Source organism: Petromyzon marinus, unplaced genomic scaffold, assembly GCF_048934315.1.
Source record: "Petromyzon marinus isolate PM22_M1 ecotype Great Lakes invasive population unplaced genomic scaffold, UKy_Petmar_22M1.pri1.0 PM_G_Scaffold_9, whole genome shotgun sequence".
NCBI lineage: Eukaryota > Metazoa > Chordata > Hyperoartia > Petromyzontiformes > Petromyzontidae > Petromyzon > Petromyzon marinus.
This window is the reverse complement of record NW_027423046.1, coordinates 1864575-1882407: the sequence shown is the minus strand read 5'-3', so window position 1 is coordinate 1882407 and position 17833 is coordinate 1864575. Positions and strand designations below refer to the sequence as shown.

Sequence of the window (17833 nt, the reverse complement as noted above, 5' to 3'; positions counted from 1 at the left end):
TTTGCACAGTCACACAAAGTCACTTCAAGATGTTTTCTTGTTCATGTTTTAGTTTTTTGTTTGTTGTGGTTGCACCTGATTCAAGAGCCGAATGGCTCACAGGGCTATACCAAATACATGAAACTGAAGGTATTATTTATTTAATTTATTTTTTCTACGTGACTTTACCGAAAGAACCAAAGAGCATCTTGCTTAAGTTTTAATTTCTCTTCACCTGCCTCGCTACTTTGTAACTTTGTTTTGTTTTGAATATTCACAGTTTTTTTTAATTTTGTACCAGGCCACGCTCGCGTTGAGCTGCTGTACCGCTCTTGTTTATAGAAGCAACCTGCCCACAACAACAATAACAACAAGGTGGGGCTTGTCAACAGCATGGTGGTGTTCACTCTAGACGCGTGGCGGTGTTCATTCTAGACACGTGGCGATGTGCACTCTAGACACGTGGCGGTGTTCACTCTAGATGTGTGGTGGTGTTCACTCTAGACGCTTGGTGGTGTTCACTCTAGACGCGTGGCGGTGTTCACTTTAGACATGTGGCGGTGTTCACTCTAGATGTGTGGCGGTGTTCACTCTAAATCCGTGCCAACAAACACAGTACCGCCAAGGCCGTTGAAACCAAAACACTTCCTGTCACAATAACCTCCCCAATTTGAATTGTCGCAACCACGCAGCCCATAATGCCCAAACTACCCCTGTTTGCCGCTACACATGGCCCTTCCACTGGCGCTAACGATCCAGGCGACGTCGGCAGCGACCGAAAAGTTTGCAACGAAATGAGAGTTGCGGACGCCCCGGTATCCACAATAACCCGTACCATAACACCTTGAATGCATGCCATCACATCCGACGATCCCAATGCGCCCCACATATCCCGGCCATGCATACTATCCGAACCCGATGAATATGGTTGAGATGACGCGGATGAGTGATGTGGATAGGGCGGCCGTGTATTGAATGCATCTCGACTCACCCGGGATCCTTGGTCTTGGGGGAACCGCCCGCCGTAGTTGTTCGGCGCCCACGGAGGACCACCTCTTCGTCTCCAGCAGTCGCGGGCTAGATGTCCCCTCCGCCCGCACTCGTAGCATGTCCGATGCACGCCGTCTCCATATGCCCTGGGACGACGCCGCCACTGACATCGGCGGCGTCTCGTCCACCACCACCGCCACTATGCTCGCAACCCCGGCAGGGGTCGTCAGCGACGGCTGCGCTACCGCCGCCGCTGGTTCGTCTCGTATATCAAGGTTGACTTGTATGTTCCTGGCGATCAGCAACGATGACACGTCGTCGTCATCATCCTTGTCCGGGAGCGACAAGACGACTTTCAGTTCCTTCGCCAGCTGTAACATCTTCTCTTGCAGCAGGGAGTCCCAGCCCTCCTCGTCCATCGCCGGGTACGCAACCTGGGCGAGGACCAGCAAGGCGCTGCGAAATGCCAGGGGGGACTCCATCGCCTCCCGTTTCCTCTGTTGAAATCGACGTTTGGCAACCGATCGCGGCTCGTAGACCTTCCTCATTGCCGCAATAGCACCGTCCAATGTTTTTCTGACAGCGGCAGGGAGTCCGTTAAAAGTCGCCAAGGAGTCATCATCCAATGCCGTCGGCAGTGCTCGTAACGCGGCACTCTCCGTCCACTTCAGGGACTCGTAAGCCGCACGGAATCTTCGTATGAATGCCGTCCAATCTCCCACCTTGGCCTCAAATCGTTGTACGTGTAGCCGTCGTGGCGGTCCCTCCGACTGGTCGTCTTCGTCGTCATCTTCTTCCAACCGCTCCGGCTGAGCGGCAACCTCCGGTGGTGGACCCGGTACGGGTAGTTGAATGCGGTTCTCCGTCAAGAAGTTCTGGAATTCCTCCGACAACTTCTCCATTCTGGCCTCCCACTGGGTCATGAGGACTCGCCAATCCTCCGGCGATCCCGGGCCTTCAGCACCACCCGAACCGCTGTCACCGTCCGGAGTACTGCCGGCCATCTGGCCGGGCTGCAAATCGTCGTTGTCGCTGTCGCCGCCCGAGTCCACTGGCACATTTCTCTTCTTTGCCGCTTTCCTTGACATCGTGGCGTGTTCCGTACTTTTTCTGACACCAAATGTAGTGCCGTGAATTCACTCGGACGACAACCGTCTCTTTTTCTGCCGTCACTTTTATTCCATTGTTCCGTACACACAGTAATTCTCTCCGTGCTCCGCTAACTTGGACACTCCGATTTACTTCAGCATCGTCCGTGCATCCCCTTCCACACACAGTGCTTCTTCGCCTATCTCTTCACACACAGTGTCTTCCCTTCCACACACAGTGGTTCGTCTTCTATCACTTCCACACACAGTGGTTCGTCTTCTATCTCTTCCACACACAATGGTTCGTCGTCTATCTCCTCACACACAGTATCGCCGCTATCTCTTCACACGCAGTGACTTCCATCTATTCACACACAGTGACTCTATCTATCTCCGCTAACGCTGACTCTCCCTATCGCTATTTACTGTCTTTGGGGTCCGGCTCTCTATCTATTCTTCCCTAACATTTCCAGCTGTCTTCTCCGTATCTCTTCACCTCTCGCCAACAACTGCCCAGCAACAACTTCCCAGCAGCAACTCTCCAACAGCAACCACCAACAGCAACTCCCCTCCGTTCAAACCACCTCGCATTTTATCCCCTCTCGCATTAGCCTTAATTAATTGCCACGTGGCTCGCTGGCCGTTTCCCGCCAGCCCGCACCTGTCCCCCTCATCAGACATTCCGACGCCACCACTTAACGCTAACAGCCTCTCGACCAATCACAGCCCTTGTGCCACGACTCCCTTAATTACTTGGGTTTGTTTACAGCACTTGCGACTCGACCACCTGTTCGACCTCGTGTGACCCGTTCTCCTTGTCTGTCTGTATGTACTGTACATGGCCAATTCCTATGCACATTATCTACTCCACTACACCTTGAATAAAGGTGTCAGTTTTTGTGCCAGTTAAAAGGGTAAAATCTATTACTATAGGCCTGCCATTCATTCTCGGCAAGCTCTCCATCATAAATAGAAGACTGTAAGACGGTGCCCAGTGACAAAACTACGGCCCACATTGCAAATCACTGTGGCCTTGCGCTCCTTCAACGGAGGAACAGCAAAACTAAACGAACTCTCTCCTGAAGCCCCCTCTCGTGGAGAGCAGACCTCGACAAATTGGCATTTAGGTCCTGACCTTATTTTCATCATACGCAGGGATGTAATAAACATAGTTGATGCTTCCATGTCGTAATTACATTACAATGTGTCCATGCTGAAATTACATACAAATGCATGCATTCTTCATTTGAAGTGTCACATTGTATTATTGCTCTATAATTGTCATGCTTTTTAATGTCACGAGTGTATACCAATATACGTACGTCTGTATCGAGAGCTCAACTCATGTTACGCTCTAATTAGGCTCACGATTCCAGGTTGTTCCATTTGCAATGAATAAAAAAACACTGCCACACGTTCAGCTTGTTACATTGCAAAAAGATGCAGGGGACGCTCGATCCCATGGGAACTTGGTGACAAATTGCTAATTGCTCAGGCTGCCAAGTTTCATGGGAGATCATTAGAGAATGCATAAAACTCACCCGGTCCACACAATCGTGAACATTGGCTCTTGCCACATCTTTAGGGATTGTTTTGAATAACAAAGCACCTCACAATTCGCTTGGCCAGCCCTTTACTTAATTACACGTATAATATGACAGTAGCGGACGTTACAACTTGTTACTCGATTACATCAAGTGTTGATTATATTCATATCGGGTAAGAGCAATTCATACGTAACATTAAAAAAAATAGCAATTGTTATGCAAACTAGGGGCATGAGTGGCACGGTGGTTACCACACCGCAAGTTTATCCATCGGCCCGAGTTCAATTACAGTTGTAAGCTATATGTGTTCTCATATAATATGGTAATTATTCTTTGGGTCTTTCGGTAAAGCCACGTAGATAGAAACAAATATGGTAGTTGCTTTCCTGAAGAACTGCGCGTTATGGAAACATCGCGTTATAACAACTTAAATGGTGGTAAATCACAATCCGCGATAACACGTGAGATGCGTATGCAAGCTGAACAAAGACTTGATGCATGTGGGTAGTATCCAGAAGCATCCCACCATGCGTGATGCTACGCAGAAACAGCCATACATTCGCTTATTCCAACTCGCACGACGAAGTTCTGTTCACTCAACCGCATTGTATACAATTTGCAGGAAAGCGCAGCGGGAAACTTAGGGATGGCGAACCAAGCGCGCTCGCAAAACCGTCACGTACCACTTGGTGCAGATTTCTTTTTTCGTGCTGCCGGTGTTTCCGTACTATGGCGAAAAACGCGTTCTTGATTATTATGACCAGTCACGTGGTGCAGAACCTCATGCTCAAGGTCCGAGTCCCATTGTGTATGGCTTACACGCTCGCGAGTTCAGAGAGACACTTGTAAGGGTGTTCTGTACCAATAGACGCGTTAGGGAGGTTAACAATCGACTCATTTTTCCCCGTTGTTCCATTTGACGATAGCGGAATAAGAAACGGCAAGTTGCGACAACCGGTGTCCCTCGATTTACGAACGTTCGGCTCACGACATTTGGCGCTCATGCAATCACTCTTTGGTTCTATTCGGTAAAGTCACGTAGGTCAAAAAATAAAATAACAAAAATCACGACGTTTCGGCCACAACACAAGTGGCCTTCATCAGGTGAAGGGACCGTGCTGTCATGAGGACAGCGTTGGAGTGAAAACAGCCAAGCCCAGGTCGCGTCCTTCAAGCCGTGTGAGAGGAAGCAAAACGCTTTGACAAAGGAATTAGCTCACGCAATTGTACAAATTACGGACACTTTTCGATTCACGAAATCGATTTTCCGCGTGAACGAAATTTCACACTGCACGCGTCACCAGATCAATCGAGAACAGGCCGTGAGGCTGCATCATCCATCCGCTAGAGAGTCTCAGCATCCCTACAGCACGTCAACTTTCCAGTCATTCCAACATGCAGAGATTTTTACGAGTTATAGTAATAAGTTTTACCCTTTTAACTGGCACAAAAACTGACACCTTTATTCAAGGAATCATGTTTGCAATAACCACAACACAAGCAGTCAAAATGCAAACAAAAGAGACAACTCTGATAATAATATGCACTGTCCTTGAATTTGATTGGTTCACACCCGAGACAGCTTTTCTTAGAGCCTAGTCTCCATTGGTGTTGGACCAGAAGACGCCAAAAGGCGTACAACTCAAAAAGAGCGCACTATCAGAGTATTGAGGTGCTTGGGGTGAGCATTTACATTATGAGACCTCATTTGCCAGTAACAAGATATAGGAAGAGGTTTTACCCTTTTAACTGGTTAATTCTTTTTCGTCTTCGCTTTAACTTTAATATACATTTGTTTGGTATTTGTGTTCTCTATTGTAGTTTTTGTTGCGCTGTGACAAGCAATATAGGTGTGTACTTTACTGGTAGTAACGAAGTTGTAAACTGAGTGTACCAGCCTGCAATAGATTAATGTGTCCGTCCGTCTGTCCCCTTTCAATACTTTAACGAAGTGAAATCTCGTGCTGTTGGGGTGTAAAATCAGCAATAGACAGCGCAGAGACTGGTCCTACCAGCCCACCCTGCAGGGACCTGTTTTTAGGTTAGGAGTAGAGTTGGAGTGGCCGTCCGAAACGCATCCCGAAAATTAAATGAAAGTGGGAAAATCGTTAAATTTACGCAGTTTCGCTTTCCGCGTGTTTTAAGTCCTTTTTTTGTTTAAGAACGGCATCCCTTTTGTAAATCGAGGGACCTGGAATAATGTGCAAGTACAAAATAACAAAGAAACTGACATTTGTCAAACACATTGCCCTAAAGAGGATGAACTTGAGTTTCAGGAATTGGCTCATTGCTAAACTGCCATAGAATGGCTTTGCATTTTAGTGGCAATGCTATACAGCCAGAAATATTCCCACTTCCTCCGATTGTGGCCGATGTTAATGACCAAATATTACATTGAAATCATTGTGATAGCTATTTTTATAGGCAAGGTTATTTCATGAATTCGTGATTAACTGTTTTTTCCCGTTTTGCACAAGTGAAAATAATTTATGAAAATTAATGGTTCACATCTTTACACGCAATACGCTTACATAATAATGTTGCCGTGTATAGTGTGCTATAAAATGTCACACGCATGCTTGTAAATCATCTCAGATTTAATTAAACGATTGTTTTGCAGTATAGCATATCCGCCCTCATCACTGAACCGCCAACAAAGAGTTTTGTCAGTTTAACACGTGGGCTTTCGCGACCAATATCATCCATAATTTATAGTTTTTTGGGGGTTAGATTGCATAAGCAGGAGGATTTATCCACAAATCTGGCTGTCGCCAGATAAGGCTTGTTGTAATTACTAGCGAAACGTCGTACTCAGATTGTAAATGTTGTGATTGTGCGCTCCAACACACCGATGTGCTGTACCAGTAACGAATTGGCACGTTCTGTTCACGTGACAAACCTTACTTATTGGCTGTGTCGGGTGGTGGCAGGTTTAACGACACAACATTTATATATTGACGCGATCTAACGCAAAAAAATCTGTATTATGGGATGATATTGGTCACTAAAGCCTACGACGTGTTAAACCAAATACAAGGCAGTTTACATTTTGATTTAAAGCTTTCGTGACTGCAGGGATTAATGTTCTTGGTTCTTTCGGTAAAGTCACCACGTAGAAGGGAAACAATAAAATAATAAAAATATAAAACAATAAAATTCTCACGATGTTTCGACTGCAACACAAGCAATCATCATCAGGTGTGAAAACCACAGCAAGAAAATTTGAAAAAAAGTTGTGTTTGTTTTTAACGTTTACGGTGACTTTCAGACCGCATCCATTATTTTCGTTCCCCCCCCTCCTCTTTTCCGAACATAGATGGACTCGTCCATCTGAATCACTGCCAAATCGCTCTCCGTGGTGCTATCGTTAAAAATAACTGCCACTTTTTTCAAATTTTCTTGCTGTGGTTTTCACACCTGATGATGATTGCTTGTGTTGCAGTCGAAACGTCGTGAGAATTGTACTGTTTTATATTTTTATTATACTGGTAGGAACGAAGTTGTAAACTGAGTGTACCAGCCTGCAATAGATTAATGTGTCCGTCCGTCCGTCCCCTTTCAATACTTTAACGAAGTGAAATCTCATGCTGTTGGGTGTAAAATCAGCAATAGACAGCGCAGAGACTTGATATGTCTTATTGCACCCAACATTTGGAAGTAACAATGTAATAAAATTGCGCAAAATTCCAATGTTCCTACCAGCCCACCCTGCAGGGACCTGTTTTTGTTGTGTCCCTTCTACGTGGTGACTTTACCGAAAGAACCAGGAATACAAGGCAGTTTGTTCATATTATTTAAATCACGTACAATTTGTCAATCAATTCCATAAAAAAATACGAAGTGTTTTCTTGCTTACATAAAAAGCATCGAGTGACTCTCATCACCAATGTCAGCAACCAAACAAGGTGAAATTTCCACATTCCCATAATGGGGGGCTACGTTTGTTCACAGGATGAAAACTTTTCAATCATCATCTGCAGCAGCAGCTATGCCCAAATAACCCAGAATGTACCCGATCTAGTCAAATCCTGGAAGATGATCAGGTTTTAACTTGGATGTTGCTGGCGCAGTGCTGACCACACGCATAGCAGGTTGGCATGGGCAGCTGCAGGGGTGCAAGGTGGTCAGCTGAAGGATCCATTGTTGTACTGTACTTATATGCTCTACTCGCACTTGTGCTCATCCATTTTGTGTCCCGCTTTCTGTCTCGCAGCGAAATTCCCAATGTGTGCGATTGTTACATTTGATTTGTCAGTGTGAGTTCCGTTCCTGATCATTGTTTCTGATCACTCGCAAGACAATTGAGAGATGGACATTGGATGGCCTTCTTCCAGAAGCGGATAGAGAATGACTTTGATGATAAGTCATTTGACTCTCAATTCTATTTCACATTTGCTTGGTTATGGTATTTACTAAAATGCAAAATAACCCTCGAAGCTTTGTTTATCATTAAAATAATTTGAAACGAGCATGCAACCAAGATTTTGCTGCATATTGTTTTTTTTGCATGTTTCATTTATAGGCTGTTATATACTGGTGGGGAGGTGGAAAGGGAGAAGTGGGGGGGGGGGGATTGGGAGGATCTGTGTGCTGGGGGGTGGGCAGAAGCTTGTGCAAGCTGTTTTTTCTACATAACTCAATTTACTTTCTTTCATTTGTCAAACTTGCAACATTTAAATTGTTGATTTAAAGCTTTCGTGACTGCAGGGAGTCATATTCTTGGTTCTTTCGGTAAAGTCACCACCACGTAGAAGGGAAGACAATAAAATAATAGAGATTTTTTATTGTTTTATATTTTTATTATTTTATTGTTTCCCTTCTAGCGAGAATTTTATTGTTTTATATTTTTATTATTTGATTGTTTCCCTTCTACGTGACTTTACCAAAAGAACCAAGAATTTGCAACATTTAGTTGATATACTAAGCGACCTCTCGCGGTCTTTACATAACGTCTTGACATGTAACCTACTCCGAACATTTGTCCCCAAGTTAAAATCGCCCTAAATGCATGGAAATAATTTTTACACAGCACTCATGACCACTGAAAATAAGAATGCTTGATTAAAGCACTGATGTGCGTTTATTGTTGTAACTGTTGACGATGAAAAAAGAAGCAATCCGAGCACAAAGCAACACATGGATGCACATGCAATCAGGGAATCATGTCGCAGCTCCGATTAGCACGGTTGGCTACGTACGGCGTGAAAGACGTTTTCCACGCATGCTAAATTTAATTTCACATTTGTAACGTATTTGTTGCGCAAGGTGAAAAAAATATTAACAAATGTGCACACGTATGTATTAGAATGTGAATCAATTATTGCATTGTCCAGTTCATATCATGTACTCGGCAATGACGCACAATGTTTGCTTTGTGATTGTATATTATGGATATTTTTTGGTCTATAATACGATATCTTCCTCCACATTTTCAATAAGCTAAGCAATGAGAGATCAGCACATATAAATCATTAAAAGATAATTGTTTACCCAAGCTCATATTTAGTGTATCGTGATGTTGATGAAGATATATTATTGTTGTTACATGCAAGTGCTGTTGCTGAACAACTGAGAGATCAAAACAATGTCAATTAGCAAATTAATCTCCTGAACAACACCATATGGTGGGACCAGAATTATTTGTAAAGTAACCATTGTTAACAGACATGGCAGTCAAAGAATGTAACGCATCAGTTGGGAGATGGAGCAATGAAATCAGCTCGTGTGCAGGTTATAGTTGGATTATTACATCATAGCATCGTCAAAGGTGGTGGGTTGGGGAGGCCTCCATTCATTGACCATGGCTGATGATGATGACGATGATGATATATAAAGGTGTCTCAGTTTTATTTTTGTATTATTTTCCATTAAAAAAAGTAAATACTGCATATCAACATTGTCGTTGTCATCATCATCAAGTAACATAGTATTGTATTTCTAAATCATTATGGTGATGTAAAAATAACACTTCTGCTGCACAGGAAAACTGTGTGAATTGCTCAATGCAACCTATGAACAAAAATGCATCTTGGAAAAACGCTTTGAACCTGGTAGAATATAATTAGAGACCAAAGCATCCCACAAGGAAAAATGCATTCTTATAAAATGGGATTAGCAATGATTTTTAGCCAAGGAATTTTATTTCACTCAAGAGCTTACTTATCCGGTGACAGGTACAGTGAGGGAAAAACGTATTTGATTCCTTGCTGATTTTGTACGTTTGCGCACTGATAAAGAAATTATCAGTCTATAATTTTAATCGTAGGTGTATTTGAACAGTGAGAGACAGAAAAACAACAAAAAAATCCAGAAAAACGCATGTTAATAATATTATAAATTAATTTGCATTTTAATGAGGGAAATAAGTATTTGACCCCCTCTCAATTAGAAAGATTTTTGGCTCCCAGGTGTCTTTTATACAGGTAACGAGCTGCGATTAGGAGCACACTCATCAACACCATCAACACCATCATCAACACCATCATCAACACCATCAACACCATCATCAACACCATCATCAACACCATCAACACCGTCACCATCATCACCATCAGCGGTGTGGGGTGCTCACCTCTCCGACGGCACCGACACGTGCTTGGGATTCTTCTGGAAGAGATTTGTCCCCAACCTGAAAAGAGCGCAGCACACACACACACAGTCACACACACACAAAGTCACACACACACGCACGCAGACACACACACACACACGCACGCAGACACACACACATGCACAGACACACACACGCACGCACGCAGACGCACACACGCACGCACGCAGACACACACACATGCACAGACACACACGCACACGCACGCAGACACACACACATGCACAGACACATGCACGCAGACACACACACATGCACAGACACACACACACGCACGCAGACACACACACATGCACAGACACACACGCACGCACGCAGACACACACGCACGCAGACACACACACATGCACAGACACACGCACGCAGATACACAGACATGCACAGACACACGCACGCACGCAGACACACACACACGTAGACACACGCACGCGCACGCACGCACACGTAGACACACGCACGCGCACGCACGCACACGCGACGTCAGAGGGGGCGGGTGAGTGAGTGGATGAGCGGGTGGGTGGGTGAGTTTGTGGGTGAGTGAGTGGGTGAGTGGGCGAGTGAGTGGGTGAGTGGGTGAGTGAGTGGGTGGGTAGGCGAGTGAGTGGGTAAGTGAGTGGGTGGGTGAGTGGGTGGAAGAGTGTGTGTGTGGGTGGGTGGGCGGGTGAGTGGGTGAGTGGGCGGGTGAGTGGATGAGTGAGTGGGTGGGTGGGTGAGTGGGTGGGTGAGTGGGTGAGTGAGTGGGTGGGTGGGTGAGTGGGTGAGTGAGTGGGTGGGTGAGTGGGTGAGTGGGTGGGTGGGTGAGTGGGTAGGTGAGTGGGTGGGTGAGTGAGTGAGTGGGTGAGTGAGTGGGTGGGTGGGTAGGCGAGTGAGTGGGTGAGTGAGTGGGTGGGTGAGTGGGTGGAAGAGTGTGTGTGTGGGTGGGTGGGCGAGTGGGTGGAAGAGTGTGTGTGTGGGTGGGTGGGCGAGTGAATGGGTGAGTGAGTGGGTGGGTGGGTGAGTGGGCGGGTGAGTGAGTGGATGAGTGAGTGAGTGGGTGGGTGAGTGGGTGAGTGGATGAGTGAGTGAGTGGGTGGGTGAGTGGGTGAGTGTGTGGGTGGGTGGGCGAGTGAGTGAGTGAGTGGGTGGGTGGGTGAGTGAGTGGGTGAGTGGGTGAGTGAGTGGGTGGGTGGGTGAGTGGGTGAGTGAGTGGGTGAGTGGGTGGGTGAGTGGGTAGGTGAGTGGGTGGGTGAGTGGGCGGGTGAGTTGGTGAGTGAGTGAGTGGGCAGGTGAGTGAGTGGGTGGGTGAGTGAGTGGGTGGGTGGGTGAGTGAGTGGATGAGTAAGTGAGTGGGTGAGTGAGTGGGTCGGTGAGTGAGTGAGTGGGTGAGTGAGTGAGTGGGTGAGCGAGTGAGTGGGTGGGTGAGCGTGCGGGCACCCACACGGGTTTGAGTGACATCCTGCGCTTGGCAGCGCTGCTCCGCACCAGCTCAAACTTGGCAGAGAAGAGCTCCGTCTGAGCCGTGTGCTCGTCCTGCGCGAAGATCTGGCTGGTGCACAGCGGCTGCCTGCTCTTCGTCTACGGGGGGAGGGAGGGAAGGGAGGGGGAGGGAGGGAAGCAGTCAAATGATCATCATCACCACCACCATGAGACCCACTACAGCCATCATCATCGCCGCCATCATCATCACCACCACCATGAGACCCACTACAGCCATCATCATCGCCGCCATCATCATCACCACCACCACCATCACCATGAGACCCACTTAGCTCACCTGCTCACCCGCTCACTCGCCTACTCACCGGCTCACCCGCGGCTCGCTCGCCCGCTCACCCACCCACCCACCCGCTCACCCACTCACCCACCCACCCGCCTGCCCACTCACCCACCCACCCATCCGCTCACCCACCCGCTCGCCCACTCACCCACCCGCTCACCCACTCACCAGCGGCTCGCTCACCAGCCACTCACCTTGTAGACGCCTTTGGTCTTCTGCTTCTTCTTGGGGTGGAAGTCGTAGAGGAGCTGGGGGAGACATTGAAGGCACGAAGACGGTCAGCAGCTCACCACCACCGTCACCATGGTGATGGTGAGCTCACCACCACCATGGTGACAGTCAGCTCACCATCACCGTCAGCTCACCATCACCATGGTGACAGTCAGCTCACCATCACCGTCAGCTCACCATCAGCATGGTGACAGCTCGCCACCACCGTCACCATGGTGACAGTCAGCTCACCATCACCGTCACCATGGTGACAGTCAGCTCACCATCACCGTCACCATGGTGACAGTCAGCTCACCATCACCGTCAGCTCACCATCACTATGGTGACAGTCAGCTCACCACCACCGTCACCATGGTAACAGTCAGCTCACCATCACCACAGTGACAGTCAGCTCGTCACCACCATCACCGTCACCACGGTGACAGCTCACCATCACCGTCACCACCACCACTGTCACCATGGTGATAGTCAGCTCACCCACTCACTCACCCAGCCACCCATTCACCCATTCACCCACCCACCAACCCACTTACCCACCCACCCCCCCACCCAGCCACCCACTCACCCACTCACTAACCCACCCACTCACTCACCCACCCACTCACCAAACCACCCACCCACCCATCCACGCCTCACTCACTCACCCACGCAGCCACCCACCCACCCAGCCACCCACTCACCTATGCACCCACTCACTCACCCAGCCACCCACTCACCCACTCACTAACCCACCCACTCACTCACCAACCTACCCACTCACCCATTCACCCACCAACCCACTTACCCACCCACCCCCCCACTAGCCACCCACACACCCACTCACTTACCCACCCACCCCCCCACCCAGCCACCCACCTTGCCCTCCTCGCGTGGCACCACAACGGCCTCGTAGCGCGAGCGGCAGTGCTTGGGTGAGCGGTAGACGCGGCTCACCACGTTCACCACATTGCTCACCAGCTCCCAGTTGGGGGTGTGCGCCGGGGACACCAGGGCCAGGTTCAGCGGCAGCTCCAGCAGCTGCTGGATCGCCTGGTGAGGAGACACGGAGGGAGGGGGGGGGTTGGTGGGTGGGTGGGTGAGTAGTTGGGTGAGTGCGTGGGTGGGTGAGTGGGTGGGTGAGTGGGTGAGTGAGTGGGTGGGTGGGTGAGTGAGTGGGTGGGTGAGTGAGTGGGTTGGTGGGTGAGTGGGTGGGTGGGTGAGTGGGTGGGTGAGTAGTTGGGTGAGTGGGTTGGTGGGTGAGTGGGTGAGTGAGTGGGTGGGTGGGTGAGTGGGTGAGTGAGTGGGTGAGTGGGTTGGTGGATGAGTAGTTGGGTGGGTGAGTGGGTTGGTGGGTGAGTGGGTGGGTGAGTGAGTGGGTGGGTGGGTGAGTGGGTGAGTGAGTGGGTGGGTGAGTCGGTGGGTGGGTGAGTGAGTAGTTGGGTGGGTGAGTGGGTTGGTGGATGAGTGGGTGGGTGGGTGAGTGGGTGGGTGGGTGAGTGGGTAAGTTTGTGTGTGTGTGTCTGTGGTCCGGCATGCCTAAACAGCTTTTGTTCTGCCGGATAGAGGGGGCTAAACGGGCGCGGCCCGGGCCAGAGAAGAGATGGAGTGACATGGTACAGGAGGACGTGGAGCTGAGTGGACTTGCCGATGACTGGTACCAGTAGTTTCAAGATTGGATATGTTGTTGAAAGTGGTTGTGCAATTGGCGGTTTGGAGTGTCTGTCTAAGGCTTTGATGGTCTTCCAAAGTTTTGATGAGTTTTGGCGGTGTTCAAAAGATTCGACAAACTCGTGCCAGTGTTCCCTGTTTTGGCTTGATTGATTAGCGTTGTGATTTCAATATTGAAGGCCGGGAGGATTTGTGGTGATGTAGGATTGTTTGTCCTAATGGTGTTCCGTTGGTTTATTAGCGTTGAGGCTTGTTTAGGGAGGCAGGGAAGGTGTTGCTTGCAGCAACCCCCCAGCGACGGTGTGCTTGGTGGTAGTCGCGATGATGTTTCTGAAATTATTTTCAGAGTTATTTGCGGATGTGTGGCTATGGTTGATGTTGTCGGTGAATAATTATTCTGAATCATAAGTTAAAAGTGGCCAGTTTCCTTTTTTAAAGTTGTAATACAAGCGGTTTTTAGGATTTAAATGTAGATTTAAAGCTTCCGTGACTGCAGGGATTCATATTCTTGGTTCTCTCGGTAAAGTCACCACCACGTAGAAGGGAAACAATAAAATAGTAAAAATATTTTTAAAAAATCATTCTCACAACATTTGCAATCATCATTAAAAAAACGCCACTTTTTTTTTTCAAAATTCTCTCGCTGTGGATTTCACACCTGCTGATGATTGCATGTTTGTTTAGCAATCGAAACGTCGTGAGAATTTTATTGTTTTATTATTTTATTATTTCTCTTCTACGTGACTTTACCGAAAGCATCGAGTGAACGGTTTTTAGGAGTTTGTGAATGTTTGGCAGCATTGAGGGTCAACGCAATAGGTGGGCGGTCGGCTCCAAGGGCCTCAAAAAGACTCGCCAGTCGATTGATGAAAGGAGTTTTCCTGACGCTATTGAAGGGCAAGGTGATGACGGAACTCTGGTTTGATTCTTTTCATCGAGTACCCCATAAGGGGAGCCGTTCAAGATACCAGCAATGAGGTCGCCACGTGCATCGGGGAGGGGAAGACTGCGGCCTTTTTTTGCGGGCGTCGAAATCTCCAATAACAATTGAGTCGTCGTTTGGTAAAAGTCGATATATATTGAACTCATAGTTGCGAGGGCAAGACCTCGTCGCCGAGATGTAGACGTTGATTACGGTGAGCGGGCCCAGAAGGGATTTGATACGGTGATATCAGAATGAGGCATTGGGATTTTAATATCTTCAAATTGAATGCTGTCATGGATGAGGTAAAGGGAGACACCCACCGGCTGTTGGTCGGTCTCTTTTACGGAGGAAAGTGACATTTTGTAAGTCGGGGCACGCGAGAAGTGGATTTTAATTTTGTTTCTTTGATGGCGGCTACGTCAATGGAGTTATCTTGTAGGAAGGTGCCAGAGTTCAAGAGATTTGTCGTTGACGCCGTCGATGTTTTGGTCGAAGGATTTTAAGGTCGTTTTTGTCGTGGACGTTTCGTGTTGTGGTTGTGCAAGGTGGAGTTGTTGGACTGGACGATTTGCAGAACCGGCCGGAATTTGAGCTGGGGATGCGGGCTAAAGCAGCGCAGCGTTTGCGTTACGAAGCTTTGCAAACCGTCGCGTTGGATGGAATTTGCATTGACGTTCATGCCGCAGCCGCCACAAGGGAAAGACGGGGCTTGGATTAAAATCGACGTCCCCGGCAATAATGAGAAGCCAGCTCCAGCATGCGGGGAGGCCTGGGCTGGCTGGCGAAGTTGCCATGTTTCGATTTAAAGCTTTCGTGACTGCAAGGATTCATCTTATTTGGTTCTTTCGGTAAAGTCACGTAGAATTAGAATAAAATAATAAATTGATAAAATAAAATGTCGTGAGAATTTTATTGTGTTATTTTATTTTACCAAATTTATTATTTTATTCTCATTCTACGTGACTTTACCGCAAGAACCCAAGAAGAAGTTGCCATCAGCAAGTGCTTTAGTAGCACTTGGGCCTCTCCACTTGGAACAAGCGACAACACCGCAGCGGTGGTTGTTGTCGAGTGGGTGGGTGGCCTAAACCCCTAAACCTTAACCGTGATGTAAACCCTTAAACCCTCCCCACCTCACCCACCACCCTCACCCCCCACTGCGTCACCTGTAGCAGGGCCCAGTCCTCGTTGACAAGCCACTGCGGCTGGTCGGCGGTGAGATCCGGCGGCGGCGGCCCCACACCGCCCGCGGCCGCCGCGTCCTATTGTTATAGTTACATTGTTATTAAAGACAATGCGTCCTATTGTCATGGTTACATTGTTATTAAAGACAATGCATCCTATTGTTATGGTTACATTGTTATTAAAGACAATGCATCATATTGTTATAGTTACATTGTTATTGAAGACAATGCATCGTATTGTTATGGTTACATTGTTATTAAAGACAATGCATCCTATTGTTATAGTTACATTGTTATTGAAGACAATGCATCCTATTGTTATAGTTACATTGTTATTAAAGCCAATGCATCCTGTTGTTATGGTTACATTGTCATTAAAGACAATGCATCCTGTTGTTATGGTTACATTGTTATTGAAGAGAATGCATCCTATTGTTATAGTTACATTGTTATTAAAGACAATGTATCATATTGTCGTAGTTACATTGTTATTAAAGACAATGCATCCCGTTATTATAGTTACATTGTTATTAAAGACAATGTATCATATTGTTATGGTTACATTGTTATTAAAGACAATGTATCATATTGTTATAGTTACATTTTTCAATTTATTATTTTATTCTCATTCTACGTGACTTTACCGAAAAACCAAAGAAGATATAGTTACATTGTTATTAAAGACAATGCATCCTGTTTTTATGGTTACATTGTTATCAAAGACAATGTATCATATTTTATGGTTACATTGTTATTAAAGACAATGCATCCTATTGTTACAGTTACATTGTTATTAAAGACAATGCATCCTAGTGTTATAGTTACATTGTTATTAAAGACAATGCATCCTATTGTTATAGTTACATTGTTATTAAAGACAATGCATCCTGTTGTTATAGTTACATTGTTATTAAAGACAATGCATCCTGTTGTTATAGTTACATTGTTATTGAAGACAATGCATCATATTGTTATAGTTACATTGTTATTAAAGACAATGCATATTATTTTTACGGTTACATTGTTATTAAAGACAATGCATCATATCGTTATAGTTACATTGATATTAAAGGCAATGCATCCTATTGTTATAGTTACATTGTTATTAAAGACAATGCATCCTATTGTTATAGTTACATTGTTATTAAAGTCAATGCATCATATTGTTACAGTTACATTGTTATTAAAGACAATGCATCCTAGTGTTATAGTTACATTGTTATTAAAGACAATGCATCATATTGTTACAGTTACATTGTTATTGAAGACAATGCATCATATTGTTATAGTTACATTGTTATTAAAGACAATGCATATTATTTTTACGGTTACATTGTTATTAAAGACAATGCATCATATCGTTATAGTCACATTGTTAGTGAAGACAATGCATCATATTGTTATAGTTACATTGTTATCAAAGACAATGTATCCTATTGTTATGGTTACATTGTTATTAAAGACAATGTATCATATTGTTATAGTTACAATTTATCAATTTATCATTTTATTCTCATTCTACGTGACTTTACCGAAAGAACCAAAGAAGATATAGTTACATTGTTATTGAAGACAATGCATCCTAGTGTTATAGTTACATTGTTACTAAAGGCAATGCATCCTATTGTTATAGTTACATTGTTATTAAAGACAATGCATCCTATTGTTATAGTTACATTGTTATTAAAGACAATGCATCATATTGTTACAGTTACATTGTTATTAAAGACAATGCATCCTAGTGTTATAGTTACATTGTTATTAAAGACAATGCATCATATTGTTACAGTTACATTGTTATTAAAGACAATGCATCTTAGTGTTATAGTTACATTGTTATTGAAGACAATACATACTATTTTTACGGTTACATTGT

General features: G+C 46.0%; 1 protein-coding gene across 1 annotated transcript in view; it reads right to left on the bottom strand.

Moving 5' to 3' along the window:
- Positions 1-17833, bottom strand: part of LOC142921830 (uncharacterized) — a 74756-nt gene that overhangs the window by 47689 nt on the left and 9234 nt on the right. The window contains exons 6-10 of the mRNA XM_076063166.1: positions 15940-16035; positions 13057-13230; positions 12165-12218; positions 11628-11768; positions 10176-10232 (exon numbers count right to left, since the gene is read on the bottom strand). Of these exons, the coding sequence (XP_075919281.1) occupies positions 10176-10232; positions 11628-11768; positions 12165-12218; positions 13057-13230; positions 15940-16035 (522 nt within the window). The remainder of the gene's footprint in view (positions 1-10175; positions 10233-11627; positions 11769-12164; positions 12219-13056; positions 13231-15939; positions 16036-17833) is intronic.